This window comes from Pithys albifrons, chromosome 7 (assembly GCF_047495875.1).
Source record: "Pithys albifrons albifrons isolate INPA30051 chromosome 7, PitAlb_v1, whole genome shotgun sequence".
In the NCBI taxonomy this organism is placed as follows: domain Eukaryota; kingdom Metazoa; phylum Chordata; class Aves; order Passeriformes; family Thamnophilidae; genus Pithys; species Pithys albifrons.
This window is the reverse complement of record NC_092464.1, coordinates 40,703,950-40,723,199: the sequence shown is the minus strand read 5'-3', so window position 1 is coordinate 40,723,199 and position 19,250 is coordinate 40,703,950. Positions and strand designations below refer to the sequence as shown.

Genomic DNA, 19,250 nt, shown 5'->3' with positions numbered 1-19,250 from the left:
CTGCTGTCACAACTTTCTCATTTCGGGAAGAGGAGGGGCAGGCTCTGATTTCTTCTCTGTGGTGACCAGTGACAAGACCCAAGGCAATGGTCTGAAGTTGTGTCAGGGGAGGTTTAGGTTGAATATTAGAAAGATGTTCTTCACCCAGAGGGTGGTTGGGCACTGGAACAGGCTCCACAGGGCACTGGTCACAGCACCAAGCCTGACAGAGTTCTGAAATCATTTGGACATTACTTTCGGGTATATGGTGTGACTCTTGGGGATGGCCCTGTGCAGGGCCAGCAGTTAGATCCAATGAACCTTGTGGGTCCCTTCCAATTCAGCAGATTTTGTGATTCTGTGATTCTGTGACTAAGTATTATGCAACACTGAAAGTTTTCCAGGCCTGTCCTATGTCACACTCTGGTAACCAGACAAAGTACTTGCTATTGTCTTTGCATGTGGGAGAGACAGTCACCTTTACAGACAAATTGTGGCATTTGTTCCTTAGAAATACTGAAATGCAGTGATTCAAACTCCTAATGAGACTGTAAAAGAGTTTGGCTATAGCTTTTAAGGCATAAGCAGACATGATGGGTTGTGGAAGGAAATGAACACATCTGTGGTAATTCATCCAGTAACAAGAAATTGCTACTGGAGATCTACCCAGACAGAATAGCAGAACAAAGAGATTGCACAAGCAGCTGCATATAGGAAAGACATGGGGAAAAAAGACCTTTTGACCTCATCAATAACAGAGCAGCTTGAACCAAACAGGCATTTACCTTTTCCATCATTCTTTTTAGTTTCTAATCCTTACCATTGCAATTGGATAGAATCATAGAATCATTTATGTTGGAAAAGACATCTAATATCATGTAGTCCAACAGTTAACACTGCCAAATAGACCCTTAAACCATGCCCCTAAGCACCACATCTACATGTCTTTTAAACAGGTCCAGGGATGGTGATTCAACCATTTCCCTGGGCAGCATATTCCAATGCTTGACAACCCTTTGGGCTCTTGCACCATCAGGCTGCAGAGCTCTTTCCTTCTCCTCCATTTAAACTTCCCCCTTCAGTTAAATAATTTCTTTGGACTTATTTTTGACTTTGCCACTTCTAACCTTCACTGAATGCTCCCTGTTGTTCCCTGATGGTAGAATAGCATTTCTTGCTCTGTAGAGCCTACACCTTCATTGTCTGTAACCTTTTATCATCTCACTTCTGATTCATTGCCTCTCCAAGGTAAACAGTCCCAATCTTCTCAATCTTGTACTATATGAAAGTTTTTCTTTGTCTGTTTAAAAACTGATTTATGTAAACAGTTAAAAACTTACTCTGTTAGCTTAGCCTATATCTATAAATTACCCATGCATATTAAATTTGTGTTAGCTAGGTTTAACTGAATTAAGTGTATCCACACAGGATTTTTCACCAAACTCCTGAAGTCAGTTTAAAATCATACTTTTTGTTACAACAGAGCAAATGAAAGTGTAGTTAGGCCATAGCCAGTTTCTCATTCACAAATACTGTCAAGAAGAACTCAGACAGTGCTTTGGGAAAGGGTATATTTCAGCAGACCCCTCAGAGAGTGTTATCTCCATTACCCTGAAGTTCATGAAGCTTCCATGCATAGCAGGGAATAATTCTTCTGAAATATTTTCCATCAGCAACACTGGGATTTGCTACATAATAAACTTAACATATTTCATCTTGATAGCACACCTCCATTCATGGGAGATAGTTTATTGCCTAGACAAGTCAAACTGCTATTAAGCCACAGATTTTAATTCTGCAGCAAATAAGCTGCCCTATTGTACCCAGAACACAACAGAGATATAATGAAAACTGCTATAAAAATTAATTCTGAAAATATCAAATACAATCATTGTTAAGTTTAAACAAAGGATATTTGCTAGTTCATTCCAAGACTTAGCTGCATTCAAAATCCAGTGAAAACTGGTTTTTAAACACACAGACATTCACCAGTGGAATAAAAGTTTTAAATTATGGCTATTAAATCCATGGTATTTCTTAATGACAGCATTCATTGTTATACTCAAAATAATACATTTCACACAGGAGAAAAAGAAGAATTTATCAAAAAGGTACCGATAGATTTTAATAAAAAATACTTTCCAATAGAAGGTAACAATGTCCTTATCTATCAGGCTACAAAGTGCTTGAGTATTTCACAAGGAAGTTAGATGCACTATATTGCAACAGAAACTTACTGAAAGTTACAAAGAAGCAAAATTCTAAAAATCAAATATACAGGCCAGTGAGTTGAGCAAAAGTAATTTCCCACATTAACATTCAGATCTATTATACATGCATACAAATGTTCATGCAAATGAGACTTCACTTATTGTCTATTTTGCCTTATTTAATGAAAAATGAAAAAGACAGAAGAGCACCTAACCTCCTCCATTTTGCCTATTAAGTTGCAGCTGCCAGCAGGACCCTGGCAATGGCGTTTCCAGTGAGGCTAATCACAGAGAAGAGGTGTGCACATAAACACCACAAAACTAATGCTCACGTTAGAGAGAGCAGCAGTGGCCTGTCCCTCACATTCACCTCTATTCACAAGGTAATTGCTGTACTCTCTGGAAAGCTGACTAGACCCATCATGATCTCAGAACACTAGTTATCCCCTACTGAATCATTTTCAAAATTGGTAAATAATATAGCTAATATAAAAGGAGAAATTGCCAGACAATTCTGCTTCCGAGGAAATTCACTTTCGCCGTATGCAGAGAATTGGTGAAAGCAGCTGAAATATACACAGTCAGTCCTGGTCGCTGCTACAGCTGCACTCCTGGCAGAGATGCCCCTTGTTCAGACTTTCTTGTGCCCACGCCATGTGTGCACCCCCTTCTCTATAAACCTTCATTTCCCTTTTCCCACAGGGAAATATGCTGGCAGCCTCCTGCCCCCATCAGCTCCACGCCAGCAGGATGTGCTAGCTGAATGGGCAAAGATGCTGTGGAAAAGGCTTATGCAGAGACCCATTTCTCTTCAAAATGCCTTCCTGCCAGCTCACTTCTCCTGCCTAACTCCACTATCTATAGCGTTCAAATGCTTCCCCTTCGTAATCACACCTCCTACTATTCTGAAGACTATTTTCTGGGAATGCTGAGCATATTTGTTGGCTCACTGGCCCCTAGCACACTGACTGCTCATTCAATAGCATTCACACAAGACTGGAAAAGACTTGTCATCCTCTTACTATCTGGCACTCAGTTACTAGCTTACTCCTGTTTCCCTCTGCAGTGCAGGTCCAAATTGAACGTCAGATGCCGAAAAATGCCAGCAAAATCTCTAGTTCACAGTCAGGAGCCAGCCACCGCACACAATCCAAAACTAGACACACACTGGCACACATTACCATTATTAACACAAGGTTTGCCATGAGAAAAGCCCTTTGCCATTCTTGTTTTTGACAGTGAGAACAGGGGAAAATAGCATTATTGCAATATTTTAAATATTTGCTGGGTGCCAACATCCTGTAGTGATGGCGTTAGTCAAGATCTTAGGCAGACATTAGGACAAACAGATTCTCCTTCTTCTGAAGCCATGACTTCTCAGAAGTAAATTTCCATGGAGATCATACAACCTACAGTATAATTGCCTCTTGACTGCCCAAATATTCAGGCAAGGAAGGAAGGGATTAGGCCTGTAAGTCTTCCGCTCACTAGCCAGCCTGCCAAGCACATCCACCACCCAGCCTCACTTTTCCCTCTGGTTCTGTGACTGATTAACCTTCGCAGACTCAGCACCGCCACAGGGAATACACCTGGGGCATTCCTGCTGGTGGCTGAATTGTCAGCTAAGATAATCACCTGGCTGCCACCAGGAGCAGCACAGGTAGGGCAAAGGGGAACAGCTCAATGCACATGCTTTCAGTCAATATGGTAAACGGCACACATATGGTAATTCTAAAGGGGTTGACATGCTGCAACAAATTATTAAAAAGTTGACACTCAGTTGGAAGAGCTGACACTTGAAAGTTACTTCCCAGCACAAAAGAGAAAAAATGAAAGTGAAATGTGACTGAACTGTTGTCTCACATGCTCATATTTTGTTGACAAATGTATTTGTAGGTATGAATTCTGCCCTTTCTTAAGAGTGTAACCATCGGCTGCTGATAAAAAAGTAACCTGACTCTATTACAGATGTGTTACTCTTCAAACTGATGCTCCAGCAAGAGCAATAGGACAAAGAATTCTGCTCTTATAAATCTGTTGTGCAGTCTAATGCTATAGTACCAACAGAAAATCTGACACTGTTATGCATCCCTTCTAAAAAAGACTACTTAGAATTTGAAATATATCACCCTTGGAAAATACAAGTTTGCCCATTGTTTCAACTTTAAAATACATTTTCTTTTTAAGGTGCTTCAAACTGTTGTTCAGTTATTACACTAGGGCTTTATATGGACTATCTACTACCAAAAATAGAATCAGGTTATGTATCACATCTCCAGCACATCAGTTTTTCTGAGCTCTAGGATTGGTTTTCATACAGTAGGGCATATGATTTTATATTGGTGAAATAATATACTTAGTGCTACATGAACATGTAAGTATACAGGTTTCATTAGCAGCACTGTTTAATACATAAAGACAGTACTTCTTACTCAAAAACTCAGAATTCCAGGATGTGATCCTGCAAGCATGCACACCTCACTGTGAGATTGCAGCAAGTAATTTTATTTACAGTTGCATTCATTTTAGGCAATTGTCAGGTAATTCCTATCAACTTTTGGAGTTTGAGTGAATCTGAAAACTATGTGTAGATGCAGTTTCATTTTAAAAAGCATCAAAACATTTTCTGGCATAAAATCATACAAGAACGAAGTGGAAGATTTACAGCATTCTCCTGCTTCAAGGCAGGATATTTCCTAATCCCAAACACAATCTCATCAAGGGACTTTCTGGGGGTTTTTTTGTGTGAAATAGAGTAAGATTTGAACTACGCATGTTCAGTAAAGTTGGTATTTTAGCAAACTTTATATCCTCAGATTTATTTCAAACCAAGACCTGTCCATGTTCCTTTCTTTTTCTCCAAATGTCAAAATTACTCCCAAAATTATACTGGTCAAAACAGTTCTCTTACAGCCTTGAAGAACAGAAGTGAGTTACAATTTCCCATTGATGCTATAGAATGTCATTCTCCTAATATGTAAATATAAGAATCCTGTAAGCTGTTAGAGCACTGACAATGCACATCTGACCTCACTGAACCTACTAATACACCTCCCTCTGGATTATTTTTTAACAATCTGTACCCCTCCACTGCCTCCTGCACAGTTTCTACTCAAAACAAGTTTTACTTGGTCATAAGTCACTTCAAGTAGGTAAAATATAACATGCATGAAAAAATTAACTTCTTCGCGAGTAGGACATAATATTTGTCCTTAGCCTAGTATAAAGTCAAAAATTACATCTCAGCTTTAAATAAGCTGTTATCATATTAGAAGCACTTTTCCAAACCCTGTGTTTCTTTAAATTAAATAATTTATGAGTCTGTTTGATCCTTGCTCATCTGGGCTGATGATAAAGTGCTAAAGCTGCTGTCAGAGAGGTACAGTAATACTTATGCCAAAGGTGCAGTCTCTATTCTCAGTTGCTCAGTCCACAGGAGCACTGTCAGCACACTGGCACTGGTTTGGAAAATCAGAAAAGGGGAGAGTAACAGACTACAGATGTGAGGTAAGACTTTGTCCCTCACTGTGGCCAGTATTGCATTGGCATCCAGTACCAACTGGACAGACTATTGGAATACTCTGTGCCTCCAGACACTACAGATCAAGCAGTGCCACACAAGCAGGTCCCATTCCCCCACACTTGCTAACAGAGGGAAATGGATAAACTGCCTTGTTCTTCTTTTGTGTAGCCTAGCACTTAAAATTTATCACTAGATCCCATTGCAGCATTCATGCATTTTATATTGGTTTGGCTTTTAATTATGAATTTTATTATTCTTGCCTCACTGTTGTGCATATGCTTTTTCCCCCTTATTTTATGCACCATCATAATACAACAAGCCTTGGCTGGAAGAAGGACTTAGCATTTTCTGCCTTTACTCTGCACAACACATGAATTTCTGTTTGTGCACAGCATAGCTTGCTGCACCGTGTATTTCTATACTTATCATTTGGTAGCTTACCTTTTAAATTCTCTGCAGTGACCTCCACACCACCTTTCAGAGGTCCTGACCCTGACTGCTGAACTCCTGTACTCCTCCTCATATTTTTCTGGGTAGCTGTGACAGTCTCTGTCACACATGTACAACAAAGCAAGGACCACTCCGCATGCTGAGACTATTGATAACACAGAACTGTGTGTCAACAGGTGCAACTGCTCTGACCTGCATCTTAAAAATGGTAAAGTTCTACTTATGACAGATTCATCAATAATTTTCCTCTGCGTAGGTAAGAAACAAGTCACCTGTATCAGTAAATAAGAGACTAACACTTTAGGCATCTGTTAACAGTTGTGCCACTGTGTCTTCTTGTTCCTAGTTCTTAATAACACATAGTACATAACACATAAGCACCTATTATCTATGGTTTTCTAATTTTACTGTCTCTGGCCTCTTCCAGTTATTACCAACAGATGTGGACATACAGCTAAGAGGTATCATATGATCATAGGTAACATGCAAAGTTAATTGTGAAATGCAGACTGACATTGCAGAATAACACCTTTTCCTTGGCTTTGCTTGTACCTGCAAACAAAAATAGGCAGTATGGGGATACCAGGAATAAAGCCACAGTCCATAGATAGTGTGACCTAACAGATAACCTGCTGTAAGGGGGTAAGTCTAACTCTAAAGCAATAGCACTTAAGTGTGTCTGTATTACTTGACCAGTTAGGAAGAATGACCTTAGTAACTTTTCTGCATGCAACAGCAGGCAAAAGACTATATAAAGCACTGTCTATAAAGAGAAAGTTGGCGAATCTTACCAACAGGCAGAGCACACACAGCAGAGAACAGACCAGAGAGGCCAGAGCCTTTTTCCTGCCCTGAACAACATTTCCAGTCATAGGGTGATTCCAATTTTGATATATATCTGGCTGATTATCTCGTGACAGTCCTGTGGAATGACTGTTCCTGTAAAGATTCCCTCAGCCACATCGACCTGGATCACCTCTGATGCTCTAACCTCCACATGGCCTCTCTTCGAACTGATTCATCAATTATTTATCTTCTGCACAGAGTATGTCCTCTTGACAAGTTCAAGAATTGGCACCTGTGGTTCCCACTGTAAGGTATAATATGGCTATGCTTTGCACAAGACCAGGAAAGCAGGTGACAGTCAGCATCCACAGCATTAGCCACATCCCTGCTGTGGGAAAGCAGATAAAGCCAGGTTCAGGACGGATGTCTGACCCCTTGTTACTGCCTTGCTCCACTTGGTCTCTTGAAAACTTACATGGCCTTCTTTCCCTTTAAGCTTGCTGGTTTCCTCCCTTCTCCCTCTGGAAACATATTCATGACCTCCCCCAAACTTCAGTGTTCGTTGTTTAAACAAAAATTTTCCTGAGTGCAACAGGCACACTTGAACTGCACACACTTAAGTGACTCCAGAACATCTGAGGATGTCCATCTTTGAGACTATGCCAGGAAACTCACTGTTTCTCTGCATCCATCTCAACAGCCATCTGATAATGGTGTGCCATTTCCTGTGTCACACCATGTATACAGGGATGTAGATGATAATGTGGATGATGGCTGCTCTGCTTAAGGAAGAAGTCAATTTATCACTTGAAAATTTTAGCATGTCTCCCTGAACCAGTAAAGCTGAAATGTGCTTCCAGTTACAAATCAGTTTACATACATACACACACGCACTTTTCATTCTCTAAAAGTGGACTGATCTTTCTGAAAACATTTACTAGATCACAGAAAACTTAGTTTAAGAGCACATCCTATGACAGTCATGGGAGAAATAAGAGAGGACAAAAAATGGGGATTGTTTAAGTTCCGAGATCTTTGGGGATATCCTTTTTAGCTTGTCATATCTCAAATCCAACTAACTTAATATTATTATATCTGTTGGCTTTGGCAAGGACTTGATGTTGCCTTTTATTAGATATGAAACAATAGGTAAGAGAGAGTAAGCCAATCAATTATTAAAATTGGCTTTCACATACTTTCAAAGTCTGCTTATCCTCGAAGCACACTCAATAAAGTTAACAAGGCTATCCAGGGCACTGTATAATGTCTGTGAGGCCTTGATAGGCATTTTGTGAGCTCTGCGAAATTCTACTATGTGCTTCCTAAACTCCACATGGACCCCATGCATACTTCATAAAGTTCTTTCGTCTCAAAATACAAACCTTACAAACTCCTTCCTTCCAGCCCTACTCAAAAGTTGCTGTTTCCAATTAGCTTTCCGTCTACTCCTTCTCTGCCCCTCTGTGCACTCCCTTTCACTCTAAATTCACCTTAAGAGAAGTCCTTTACAACCTATCCCCACATAACATAGTCACCTGCCCATCAGTGAGGACTTGTGTTTACCTATCCTGTGTTATGTCTGATTGATGGGTATCTGCCTCAAGGCAATAAGATACTCTTTCTCAATCCTCAGGAAAGATCAATGCCTATTTATATTATACTGAATAGAGGATTATTACTAAATATAATAGGCATAAAAATTATCTTTGGTAGATACTAGCCCTTTAGCTCCCTTTCCACAAAGACTTACCTTGAGCATGTTAGTTTGGATTCAAACCCAGATTTTCTGCTATAGGCTCCTAAAAGTGAGTATAGACTCAGTAATAGCATTGGTGAGACAATCATCAGCTAATAACAAAGAAGAGGTGTTAGGGGTGCTTGAGGCACTTGTTGAAATCAATTAACACAGACTCTCTGCTAACATAACAGGCATAGGTCCCACATCATTTTACTTTCATTCTCCAGTTAATGAGAAGAATCCTTTGCAGATGATCTAAAACTGAAGGGGGAAATCCTAATTTTATTTTCCCTGCACTTGTTGATCACATAATCACCTTGAAAAACTTGTGTAGAATAGCTTTTTTTTTGTGTAGAATAGGAAAGAATAAACTCTGTAACCATAGGACAAGGTGTTTGATGGAATGAACTCAGAAGTTTGGGAACAGTAAGTGTATTAACCAAGCTTTGTGGCTTGAGTCCATAATTTTTATTCACCCAACACTTGGTTTTCAGTCAGGGAAACTATTTCTATTCTGCTCCTGTAACAAGATTGGTCTTCACTTCATATAATATATAATGAAAATAACAGCTGCATTTAAACACATGGCAGAAGCCATTAGACATGGAAGAATTACTCTTCTTCTAGTAAATCATGGCTGTCTAACAAATTTTGTACATGACTGTCCTTGTCCATACTATGAGCCAAATTGTGTCTTGTTTTATCCCAATTAAGATGCACTGGTTACTAGAGTTTCTGGAACAATTAATATCCCCCTTATAGCTCAGAATGCATTGTGGGAAATTGACACAAAACAAAAGTTTTCATTATAGGGAGAGGAGAATTTCACAGCCATGCAGAAAGGATGACAAGTGAGGGAGGAGAGAAACTATTGTAAAATGCTTAACATCTGTATTACCTTTCACATCTGGGTTTCTTTCTTCTAAACCTTTAAACACCACATTAGAAACTGATCTGATCCTTACTTTTATGGAAATTATCAGTGCTCTTGTCATTTTTCCCATTTGCAGCTGCAAGTCTCCTTTTCTTTACTATTTGGGTATTTTCAGAGACAAGACACTAGAAACTAATAGCTCTACTGAGACTTCAACTTTTTATAGTCTTACTGGACAATTACTACTGGCAGCTAGTCAGTACAGAAACCCACCCAGCACAAGGTACTGTGAAATAATCCGTCACTGTATCAGCAATGTGGCTACAGCCAGTCAGAGAACAACCAAGTATGGAACCAAACAACAACTGAACCACTTCACACATCAGTAACTATACGTCTCTCTTAGTTCAGGCAACTAAATAAACTCAGTATAGTAAAACTCACTGTGCCATAAGATGCAGTACAACACAGTGAGTTTTTACCACAGATAGAGATGGTCTAAAAACACAGAGAGCATCTAGGAAAACACTGGGAATAGCATGCAACAACATGGGTATTGTTCGTTTCTAGCTTCATTGATTATCCTTTGTTTGAAGCCTCAGATTTGTTACAAGCTGGCACTCAACCCTTGGCCAGGAATTCCTGTGAATACTGGGCTTTTGAGAACAAGCTCTGCTTAAGTGGGAAGGATATGCCATGCGTTGGCCAAGCTCATGGCTGTCATAGGCACTCCTGAACAGAACCGCTTTCTAGTCTCAGCAAGTAGGCATGAACACATACCACTACATCTGAGTTAAGGCAACATCCCAACTGCTCAAGAGGAGATAACAAAGCCCTTTTCAGTGCTGTGTCTTCCTCCAAGTAGGAATCCTCACAACTGTTCTGCAGCCAAGACAGAATTGCCTTTAGCCAGAAAGCCAGTTCTGTGTCTTCAGCATACAAAACTTGTGGTTGTGCTGCCAGTGACTCAAGAGTGTTGTTTAGCTCCCACCCATGATGTTCATTGTTTATGTCCCTGGATCTGTTACCTAATCAACTACATATGTACTTGATTTCACTTTGTATTAACTCTAAGCAATACTTACTTTTCATGAAATTTCTCTATTACAATGAATATCTCAAAGTTTACCCCAGGAACCAGAGTGTGATCATCTTTTCAAGCTTCATCCACTTATTGATCTGTTGGTTGAAAAATTTAAGCAGTTGTTCACACTGCCAAAACATTTCTCGTACAAATTATTTAAGGAGACAAATATTTTAAACAGTGTATTCCGCTTTCAGAAATCTCGTATTTGGTAAAATTTTAAAGAATCATTCACATACACTAGCATGTATGTTGTTTTAGTACAGACAGCAAAGTACAGAAGTCAAATTCTCACCTTCCAACTTTATGCTTTAATATAAAACCTGTGCTTGACCTCATTCTTGACATTCCAGATTCTCGGCATACCACCCACAAATAAATACATGTTTTATGTCTATTCACCATACTGCACTGGTTTCATGTGGAATACAGCTAATTTTCTTCTTAGTAGCTGATATAGTGCAGGGTTTTGGATTTAGTATGATAATGTTGACATTTACTTAAGGTAAGATTTTTTTCCCATATTGTAGAATCATAAAATCTTAGAATGGTTTGTGATGGAAGAGACCTTAAAGATCATGTAGTTCTAACCCCCTTGTCATGGGTAGGGACATTTTCCACTATACTAGGTTGCTCAAAGATCCATCCAACCTGGCCTTAAACACTTCCAGGAATGGGGCATCCATAACTTCTCTGGGCAACCTGTTCCAGTGCCTCACCACCCTCAAAATAAAGAATTTCTTCCTAATAGCTAATCTCAACCTATACACTTTCAGTTTAGAGCCTTCCCCCGTCCTATAATTTCATGCCCTTGTAAAAAGTCCCTCTCCAGCTCTCTTGTAGGCCCTCTTTATATACTGAAAAGCTGCTGCAAGGTCTCTGCAGAGCTTTGTCTTCTCCAGGCTGAATAACCCCAGCACTCTTGGTGTGTCTCCATAGAAGATGTGCTCCAGCCCTTTGTTCATCTTTGTGGCACTCTCTGGACTCACTGCAGCAGGTCCCTGTCCTCCTTTTGTTGGGGCACCAGAGCTGGATGCAATGGCTGGCAAGAGTGGAGCAGAGGGAGAGAATCACCACCCTTGACCTGCTGTCATGCAATAAAAAACCTCCCAGAATATGAGACAAAAAGTCATTTTGGAGATACAAAAATGGTGAGGCCTAGTTCCCAATATCTTTCCTCCTTTTGGACTCTCTGATATGTAATAAAATATGAGCTTGTCAATCTTGCCTTCAGTTGACATACAGAGAGTTTCTCTCTTTCTCTCTATGCTTTGAATCTGCTTAGTTTTGTAATAGGAGCACAATTGTCGGTTCATCTAAGGATTCATCCTCTCACTAGAAGGCAAGAGAGGCAGAGTACATGAAATGCATAGAAATGCAGAAGTAGACCTGCCTGCAAAGCAAGGCTTTCAGTTCACAGTGAATTTCCTCTTTTTAATTTTTTTTTAATCTGAATTTTTTATTTAGTCTTCTCAAAGCAGATGGCCCTTGGGTTTTGCTCATCGAAACAGGTTAATGGCACAGATAATAGCTTTGCTGCCTGCAGCAGCAATACAAAGAACTAAAACCTCCCTTCCCAAGGCACCTGCCAGGCACCATGGCTCTGGGCAGCCATTCCAGGCAGACGAATCTGGGAGTCTCCCCACAGTGCCATGAATCAGAGCCTGCCCCAGAGTTGTCACCTGGGAATGTGCAGGACAAACATCTGAATATGACGGACTCAGAACATCCTGGGTCTGTGGCTCTGGGACAGACTCACCACCCAGACAGCCACTGGGCTTTGGGAACTCTGGGAGAACAGGGTGCTAGCTTTTATTCAGACTATTTCAACAGGAAGACATTGAACTATGCAGATCAATATCAATACCATGATGGCCCACAGTATGGTTAGGAACAGCTTAAGAACAAAGAACAGGCGCTTAAGAGAGGACCTGAAAAAGACAGTTGATGTTGCTGGGCTGGGGAATGATTTCTGAAATCTTCATAGCAATGATTTAGAGAAAGACACATTATTCTCCAGCTCTGTCCTCACTTTAAAGATATATTGAAATTTCTGTCTGACATCAAACTCTCAGAATAGTTAACAGCCATAAGTATAATTTTCTGGGTAGTGAAGAATTTGTCCATTCAGGGAGACAATGGCCAGACCTTGACCATTCATGCCCGCATAACATCTTGGCAGGGCCATAGCCCATGATACACCTGGCACAAAGCATTCTGTACTCTGAGCTCCAATAAAAGGTGTTGCATTTTATATTATTATCAGGAGAAGCTGCTACCATCAGTAACTGATAATGTTGTATGTCTCTGCTTTCTTTGTCACACACACCCCATACTGGTTCCTTGTATCCATTACTGATTTCAGTTTCAGCTTTTGGTTCTTAACTTCAGGTTGCTCAATGGGAGAGATCCAGATTATCTGAAAAAACACAATTCAAACCTCCAGGAAACAGAGAGTGGTTGACAACTACTCCTGTATGCACAATGTACATGCCTGTACTAAGGACGTCTGACCTGAGACTGAAGTGATCCACTCCCTAAAAGAAACTTCCCACCGTCTGCTTCAAGCAAAAACTGCATTTCTTAAGCCTTCTGCTCTCTAAATGTAAACATATAGTAACACACGTAAACTCATAGTAACATTTCAACAAAATTAAATACATATGAGAAACTATTAAAGAATTGCCCCTGAAGTGTCTTTCACTATTTCTGACCTACTGCTTGTGGAGGATGAGTGAGGAACCACCGTACTGTTGATAGGAGTACACTTCTAAATACACTAGCAGAAGGTTTCAGAGACTGATGATTAGGTCAGATCACGTGTACAGCAGAACAGAATTCCCAAGTTAATACCAAGTCTTTCCGCAAAGCACTCAGCTTTTCACCTGTAGAAGCTCACACCTGGGTACCACTCACACACAGTGCTATCACAAGTGAGCATCCTGGGAAATAACATACAAATAAGTCCACAAAACACTTCAGAACTCTTGTATCAAACACTGACAAATTGGTTTTGAACCAGAACACAATGTACGCAGCCTATGTAGGCTTGCTTTTGCTATAACCTCGGTGTGTTCATTTCCATGTAAATACACAGGAAGTACTTCACTTTGGGGCTATTTCACAAAGGGGTTTATATCGGGAATGTAGGTATAAAATGAAAACTCTGGGTGTCCTTGTAAATCATTTGTGCTAAATGAGCTGTGTATACCACAGAGATAGAGAGGTCCTCCTCAGTATGCAACATTTCATTACCAAATTCATACCTCAAACCAACTTTGGAGAACTTGGGGTCTACACAGCACTGTGGAAAATGGAAACACTGTTAACTGACTGGCTGTATCTGATCATGTGAAAGTCCTAAGTCAGCGTACCATTCCTGGGAAAACTTTGATCATTATGTCAGTTGTGACAAATGTCACCCATAGTCACCAGTCTGCAAAGGAATTGTGAAGTTGCCTGCTGCTCCTGAAGTGCTCCCTACTCTGATCCTTGCAAAGATGCAATCAATATAAGCTGGAAAGAAAGCTTGGTAAAACTGAGGGGCCTGTGTCCCTTGGCACCGAGTCACGGAGTGGTAAGATGGTGTGACAATCCACCCACACAACCTGTCACAGGCATCAGCTGCAACTCCAGCCAGGAATGAACAGCCAGGATTGCACGTTGTTCTCTTCCTCAGTCACTCACATTGCCATACTCGAGAATGTCAACATGCTGCTGTATATAGGGTTAGACCTACATGCTTTTAACTAAAATAACAGAAAACATTGTAGGAGTGTTGAAAAACATTTTCTGATGTGTTTTGCTTTAAGAGAAAAAATAGTATCCATATAGAGTCAGCTGTTTTCTAAATCTTGCACTCTACTATTTCTGCTTAATTTTCTCCCACCTAAATTGCAACTACGCTTTAAAGCACCAAGTACTGTGCACTTAATACATTATAAAATCAACCTTCATAATTTCTCTTCTCATACATTGGTCAGAGATGGTTTCAACATAGAAAGATATATGAGAAGTATGCCAGGTCTTGCTCCAACAAAGCACTTAAGCACACATTTCAGCATGTCAGCATCCCAGCTGAAGACAGTGGAATATATTTCAAGTCACACACATGTTCCAAAACTTTATTGAAGTTCAAAGATAAATTAAAAAAAAAAAAAGAACATACAGCAGGAAAAACAACAACAACAAGAACAAACTCCAATATCTGTATAATTGAGACGATGGTAGTGGTTTCTACTGAGATTCCACAGACTTAGGAAAATATTTGCAATGTTCTGTTTGGAGCCAATGACAAAAATACCTTTCTTAGAGCATAGATTTGACTCAGCTCCATTTAGATGGAAGTTAAACTGCTTTTGTCTCCACTGGAAATGGAACTGAATGATTAAATGTAAGATTTTTTTATAATTGAAGCACAATCCCACAAAGCAAAACAGACAGTGAAATCATGAGATGATGCAAGATCTTAACAGTTACTTATTCATAACTATACACTCACCAGGAAATCAGGTTCTAGTGTCCTTTATCATTTTCTTGTAGAGCACTCACACTTCTGGAATATACCAGTGTGCCTCTGATGTTTGTTTAAGGGTCAAATAAACAATGATCCTGTTGTTTCGAGCAATTTATAAAGTTCTTAGATGATGCTTCCAGCAATGTTTGAGTTTAGTTTTGTGGTTGACTTGGGTTTTTTTCACAATAATGTTGGATTTTACTACAATTTTAATGGGTTTTTCCCTTCTCATTATATTTCTGTTGCCACTATTTTACCATATATCTGAAAGAGTTCTCCACTAATAAGAAGTACTGGTTGTCCTGGGACAGCATCCAGGAAAGATACATACATTTAGGAAGGTTTGAAATATCTCAGCATTTCCAAAAAATAAAGGCTAGTCATTGCAACAGCCTTGGCAATGGCAGCTTGGAAAATCTAATTGGGGATTTAAAAAAGAGGAGTATATTACAGTACTTTCGCATGGCTGTAGCTAGGACACACAATTAAAAAAAAAGAAAAAGGAAAGAAAGAAAGAAAGAGAAAGAAAAAGAAAGAAAGAAAGAAAGAAAGAAAGAAAGAAAGAAAGAAAGAAAGAAAGAAAGAAAGAAAGAAAGAAAGAAAGAAAGAAAGAAAGAAAGAAAGAAAGAAAGAAAGAAAGAAAGAAAGGAAAAAAAGAAAAAAAAAAAAAGGTAGTACTTTTGTTTCCATGTCCAGAAAATGCCGGCAAATACAGAATAAAACAGTGTAATACTGAGTCATCTAAACATGTTAATTAGCCATACCACAGAGAATCAGTCCTTCTTTGGTGTTCATTCACCTTCAGTCACACCTTGTTTGCCTTCCTTATGTCCATGATTGGTAAAACATTAAACAGACTGTGTGGCACACCAGAAAGTAACTATTGAGCATGGATTTCTGCTGATGGCAGGGTTTTTAAATGCTCGAGGCAGTGGCAGAACGAAGTCATGTGTAAATGGCAATATTGGCTCTACATTTTAATAATTTGGAAATAAAATCATTTCAAGTTCCAGTAAGTAACACAATGCAAGGGAAGGGATCCTAGAAACAATCAAACACACAAATCATTCAGATACGTACAGTAACATGCAGTCACGACAGAATTAAATATTCATAAACTCAAAGCAGAGGAAATTCTATGTTCATCTATCACAATATGTGAACCACCAGTTACCGTTTCAAAAATAAAGTCCTCTTATCCGTCTCAAAATGTACAGGCCCTGTTCAAATGATCCATCATCAATATCCTTTTTTAATTAAAACAATAGGACTGATTTTACCGAACGGTAACAAACCTAAAAGTATAGGGGGCAAATGCTGAAAACTCGGGGTCTACAGTTATTTTTTTTAATTACCTGGTATTTCTCATGATAATTGGAGCTCTAGCCATGCAAATATGTGGTGTGACACAGTTGTTGCATTGATTTATTGCATTGCTGGTTTACATTCCTTCATTGTGTTACTGTTCTCTTACACATTTGTAACAAAACCAAACTATAGTAAAACTAGTTGAAGATACACGGCTCAAATCCAGTGCAAGGCAACGTTTCTCTTTGACATTTCCTCTAAATTATAATCTGTTTGGGGGTATCTGTGCATTCAGAGAATTACTCGGATTTCAATAAAATAGAAACGGATGTGCTTTACAGTCTGGCACACACGGATCACACCTTACAACCATCACCGGATTACGATAAAACTTACACATTTACCAGTCTCTGCCCGTTACAGACCTACAGACACAGCAAAATTCATCGGCTTCAGTTTAGCAAACCCATGCCGAGAAAAATGAATGGAAATTAAGACAGTGCCCAAAGACAAAAGCACTGATCAATGCACTCCGCTGACATTATCTTAATGGCAACCTTTTTCCATCCCATCCTCCCTACTTTCCGATCCTCCCGGCAGCAGACACATCCGCACCAAAGGGTGCGATCTGACCCATTTCTCTTTGAACTCCGTCACCCGCAGGTTCTCACTCGGCAGCGAGAAGTCGTCCCCCGGTCCGCAATGACACAGCAGGGCTGGAGGGACACGGCGCCCGGGCTGCTTCCCCCAGGTGACTCGCCCCTCGCCGCCGGGTGGAAGCCGAGCGGAGGCGAAGGGAGTGGAGCGGCGGCCCCGCCGGCCGCGGCCCCTCGAAGTGAGGTTAAACTTTGGCGGCGGTGCCCGGGCCGCTCCCGCCGGGCGGGCGGGCGAACAATGCCCGGCGCCCCGGGCCCGGCGGCGGCCCCGCGCTCCCCGCGCCGCCGCCCCCGTGTCCTCAGACAACCCCTGCCGCCGGCCCCCCGCCTCCTGCCGCTGCGCTGACAAAGGGCGGTGCGGGGTTGCCCGCGCCGGGGCCAGCGGGCAGCTGGAGCGGCCCCGGGAGCGGCCCCGCCCGCCCCGCCGAGCGCGGCCCCGGCAGGCGGCCCCTCGGGCGGGCGCGGCGCCGGCCGGCCGGCGGCGGAGCGGACCTACCTTTTTGTCCTCTTTCTCGCTGCCGTGCCTCCGCTCCGGGTGGCCACTGTCGGCGGCGGGGGCCGGCTCCACGGGCTGCCCATCGCGGTGGTGCGGGCGCTGGTGCGGGCAGCCGCCAGACCCCGCCGCCGGGGGGATGGGCTCCGGGCACGGAGAAACTCCCTTAACATCCATCTCCATCTTCCAGTTCACTGTATTGCGAGACAAAAGCAGGGAAACACTTTCCACCACCCCGCGTCTTTCTTCTGCTTTCCTTTCTCCCTCTCTTCTTTTTTTCCTTCTTTCTCTCTCTCTCTTTTTTTTTTCCTCCTTCCTCCCTTCCTTCCTTTTCCCCCCTCAGGAGGCCGTGACACGCATGGTTCTGGCCGCTGCTGCACCGATCCGGCGGCTGCAATTCTCCCCTAGATCCTCCAGACTTTTGTATCCAGCGTGCGTGTGCAAGAGTGAGTGTGTGTGTGTGCGCGCGTGTCCTTGGCACGGCGGCCTTCAATCGCCCCGAAACAGCAAACGCTAACTAAGCAGATCTCTCGCCACGAAGATCAACTCCCGGCCCCAGCCTAATTGTGGTGGTTATTTACTTTACGCTATCTGTGTCCCAGGCCCGGACAAGCCCTCCTGGCTGCAGCCCTTTGAACAAAGTTAACTGGAGAGAGCCGAGCCCGGGGAGCGGAGGGGGGGCGAGGGGAAACCACCGGGGTTTAACACGGGGGAAGTGACAATAACCCGGTAATGTCAAGTAAAAGTTAAACCTCCCCCTTCCTCCCCTCCCCCTCCCCTCTCCACAACCCAGGCAAGCGCAATACAAGCAAAGCAAAACAAGCGATTTCAGACCTGTGCAAGGTGCTGGTGGCGAGAAGGGACGAGCATTTACCCGATTGTTGCTTTTATTTTATTTTCCCCTCGCCTTCTCCCCCCTCCATCCCCCAGCACCACCCGCTATTGCAAATGTGGGCTCCTTGATGTTAATCTCCTCTCCGCGGTCAGAGTCTATGCGTGTGACTGGAGCTCCCTCTCTCTCAGGCTGCCAGCGCCACGCAGCACTGCACAAGGAGAACTGGAGTAAGGAAAAAAAACAAGAGCAAATCCAGGCTGGAAATCTAAATCAGTACTAGCCACCGGCTCTCTGATTTTATCAACATAGATAGAATAAAAGGGGAAAAAATCGCGTGTAAACTGCTAAATCATTTGTGACCGCAGTGCACTCAGAACTGTTATTCCTTGTGTAAGCTTCCTCGTCAGACTGAAGTTAAGACATGGTAGGCAAAAATGCAATCTCATTAAGAGTGGTTTATATCAAAACAGGAATTTCTTTAGTGGTGCCAGAGCCAAGCCAACACTTTGGCTATTCACCTTTGCATCTCAGAGAGATGAATGGTTAGCAGAGACCTGGTCGTTTTTAAATCAGGACACTATCAGGTGACGAGTCTGCCCTTCTAAATATAATATCACATTGTCCTGAGGAGCAGCTGCTCTGAAAGTTAACTGGAAACATCTCCTGAGATCCTGCGGTGCAAAGATACATATCTGATCTATACCTAATCTGGCTGATGCATGTACCGACCTCTCCAATAGCAACCCACTCCACAGAGATACCAGGCCAAAATTCTCAGGAGCTGGTCTGTTTTATACC

At 41.7% G+C, this 19,250-nt stretch overlaps 1 protein-coding gene across 2 annotated transcripts in view; it reads right to left on the bottom strand.

Annotated features, from left to right (window-relative positions):
- RBMS3 (RNA binding motif single stranded interacting protein 3) overlaps positions 1-18,539 on the bottom strand; it is a 708,641-nt gene extending 690,102 nt beyond the window's left edge. The window contains exons 1-2 of one of the 2 annotated variants that reach the window (XM_071561125.1): positions 18,452-18,539; positions 17,621-17,811 (exon numbers count right to left, since the gene is read on the bottom strand). In XM_071561125.1, coding sequence (XP_071417226.1) covers positions 17,621-17,800 — 180 coding nt within the window. In that variant the 5' untranslated portion in view covers positions 17,801-17,811; positions 18,452-18,539. Of the gene's footprint in view, positions 1-17,620; positions 18,232-18,451 lie in introns of those variants that run through there. The other variant, XM_071561126.1, reaches the window with a different exon arrangement.
- Between the last annotated feature and the right edge of the window lie 711 nt (positions 18,540-19,250).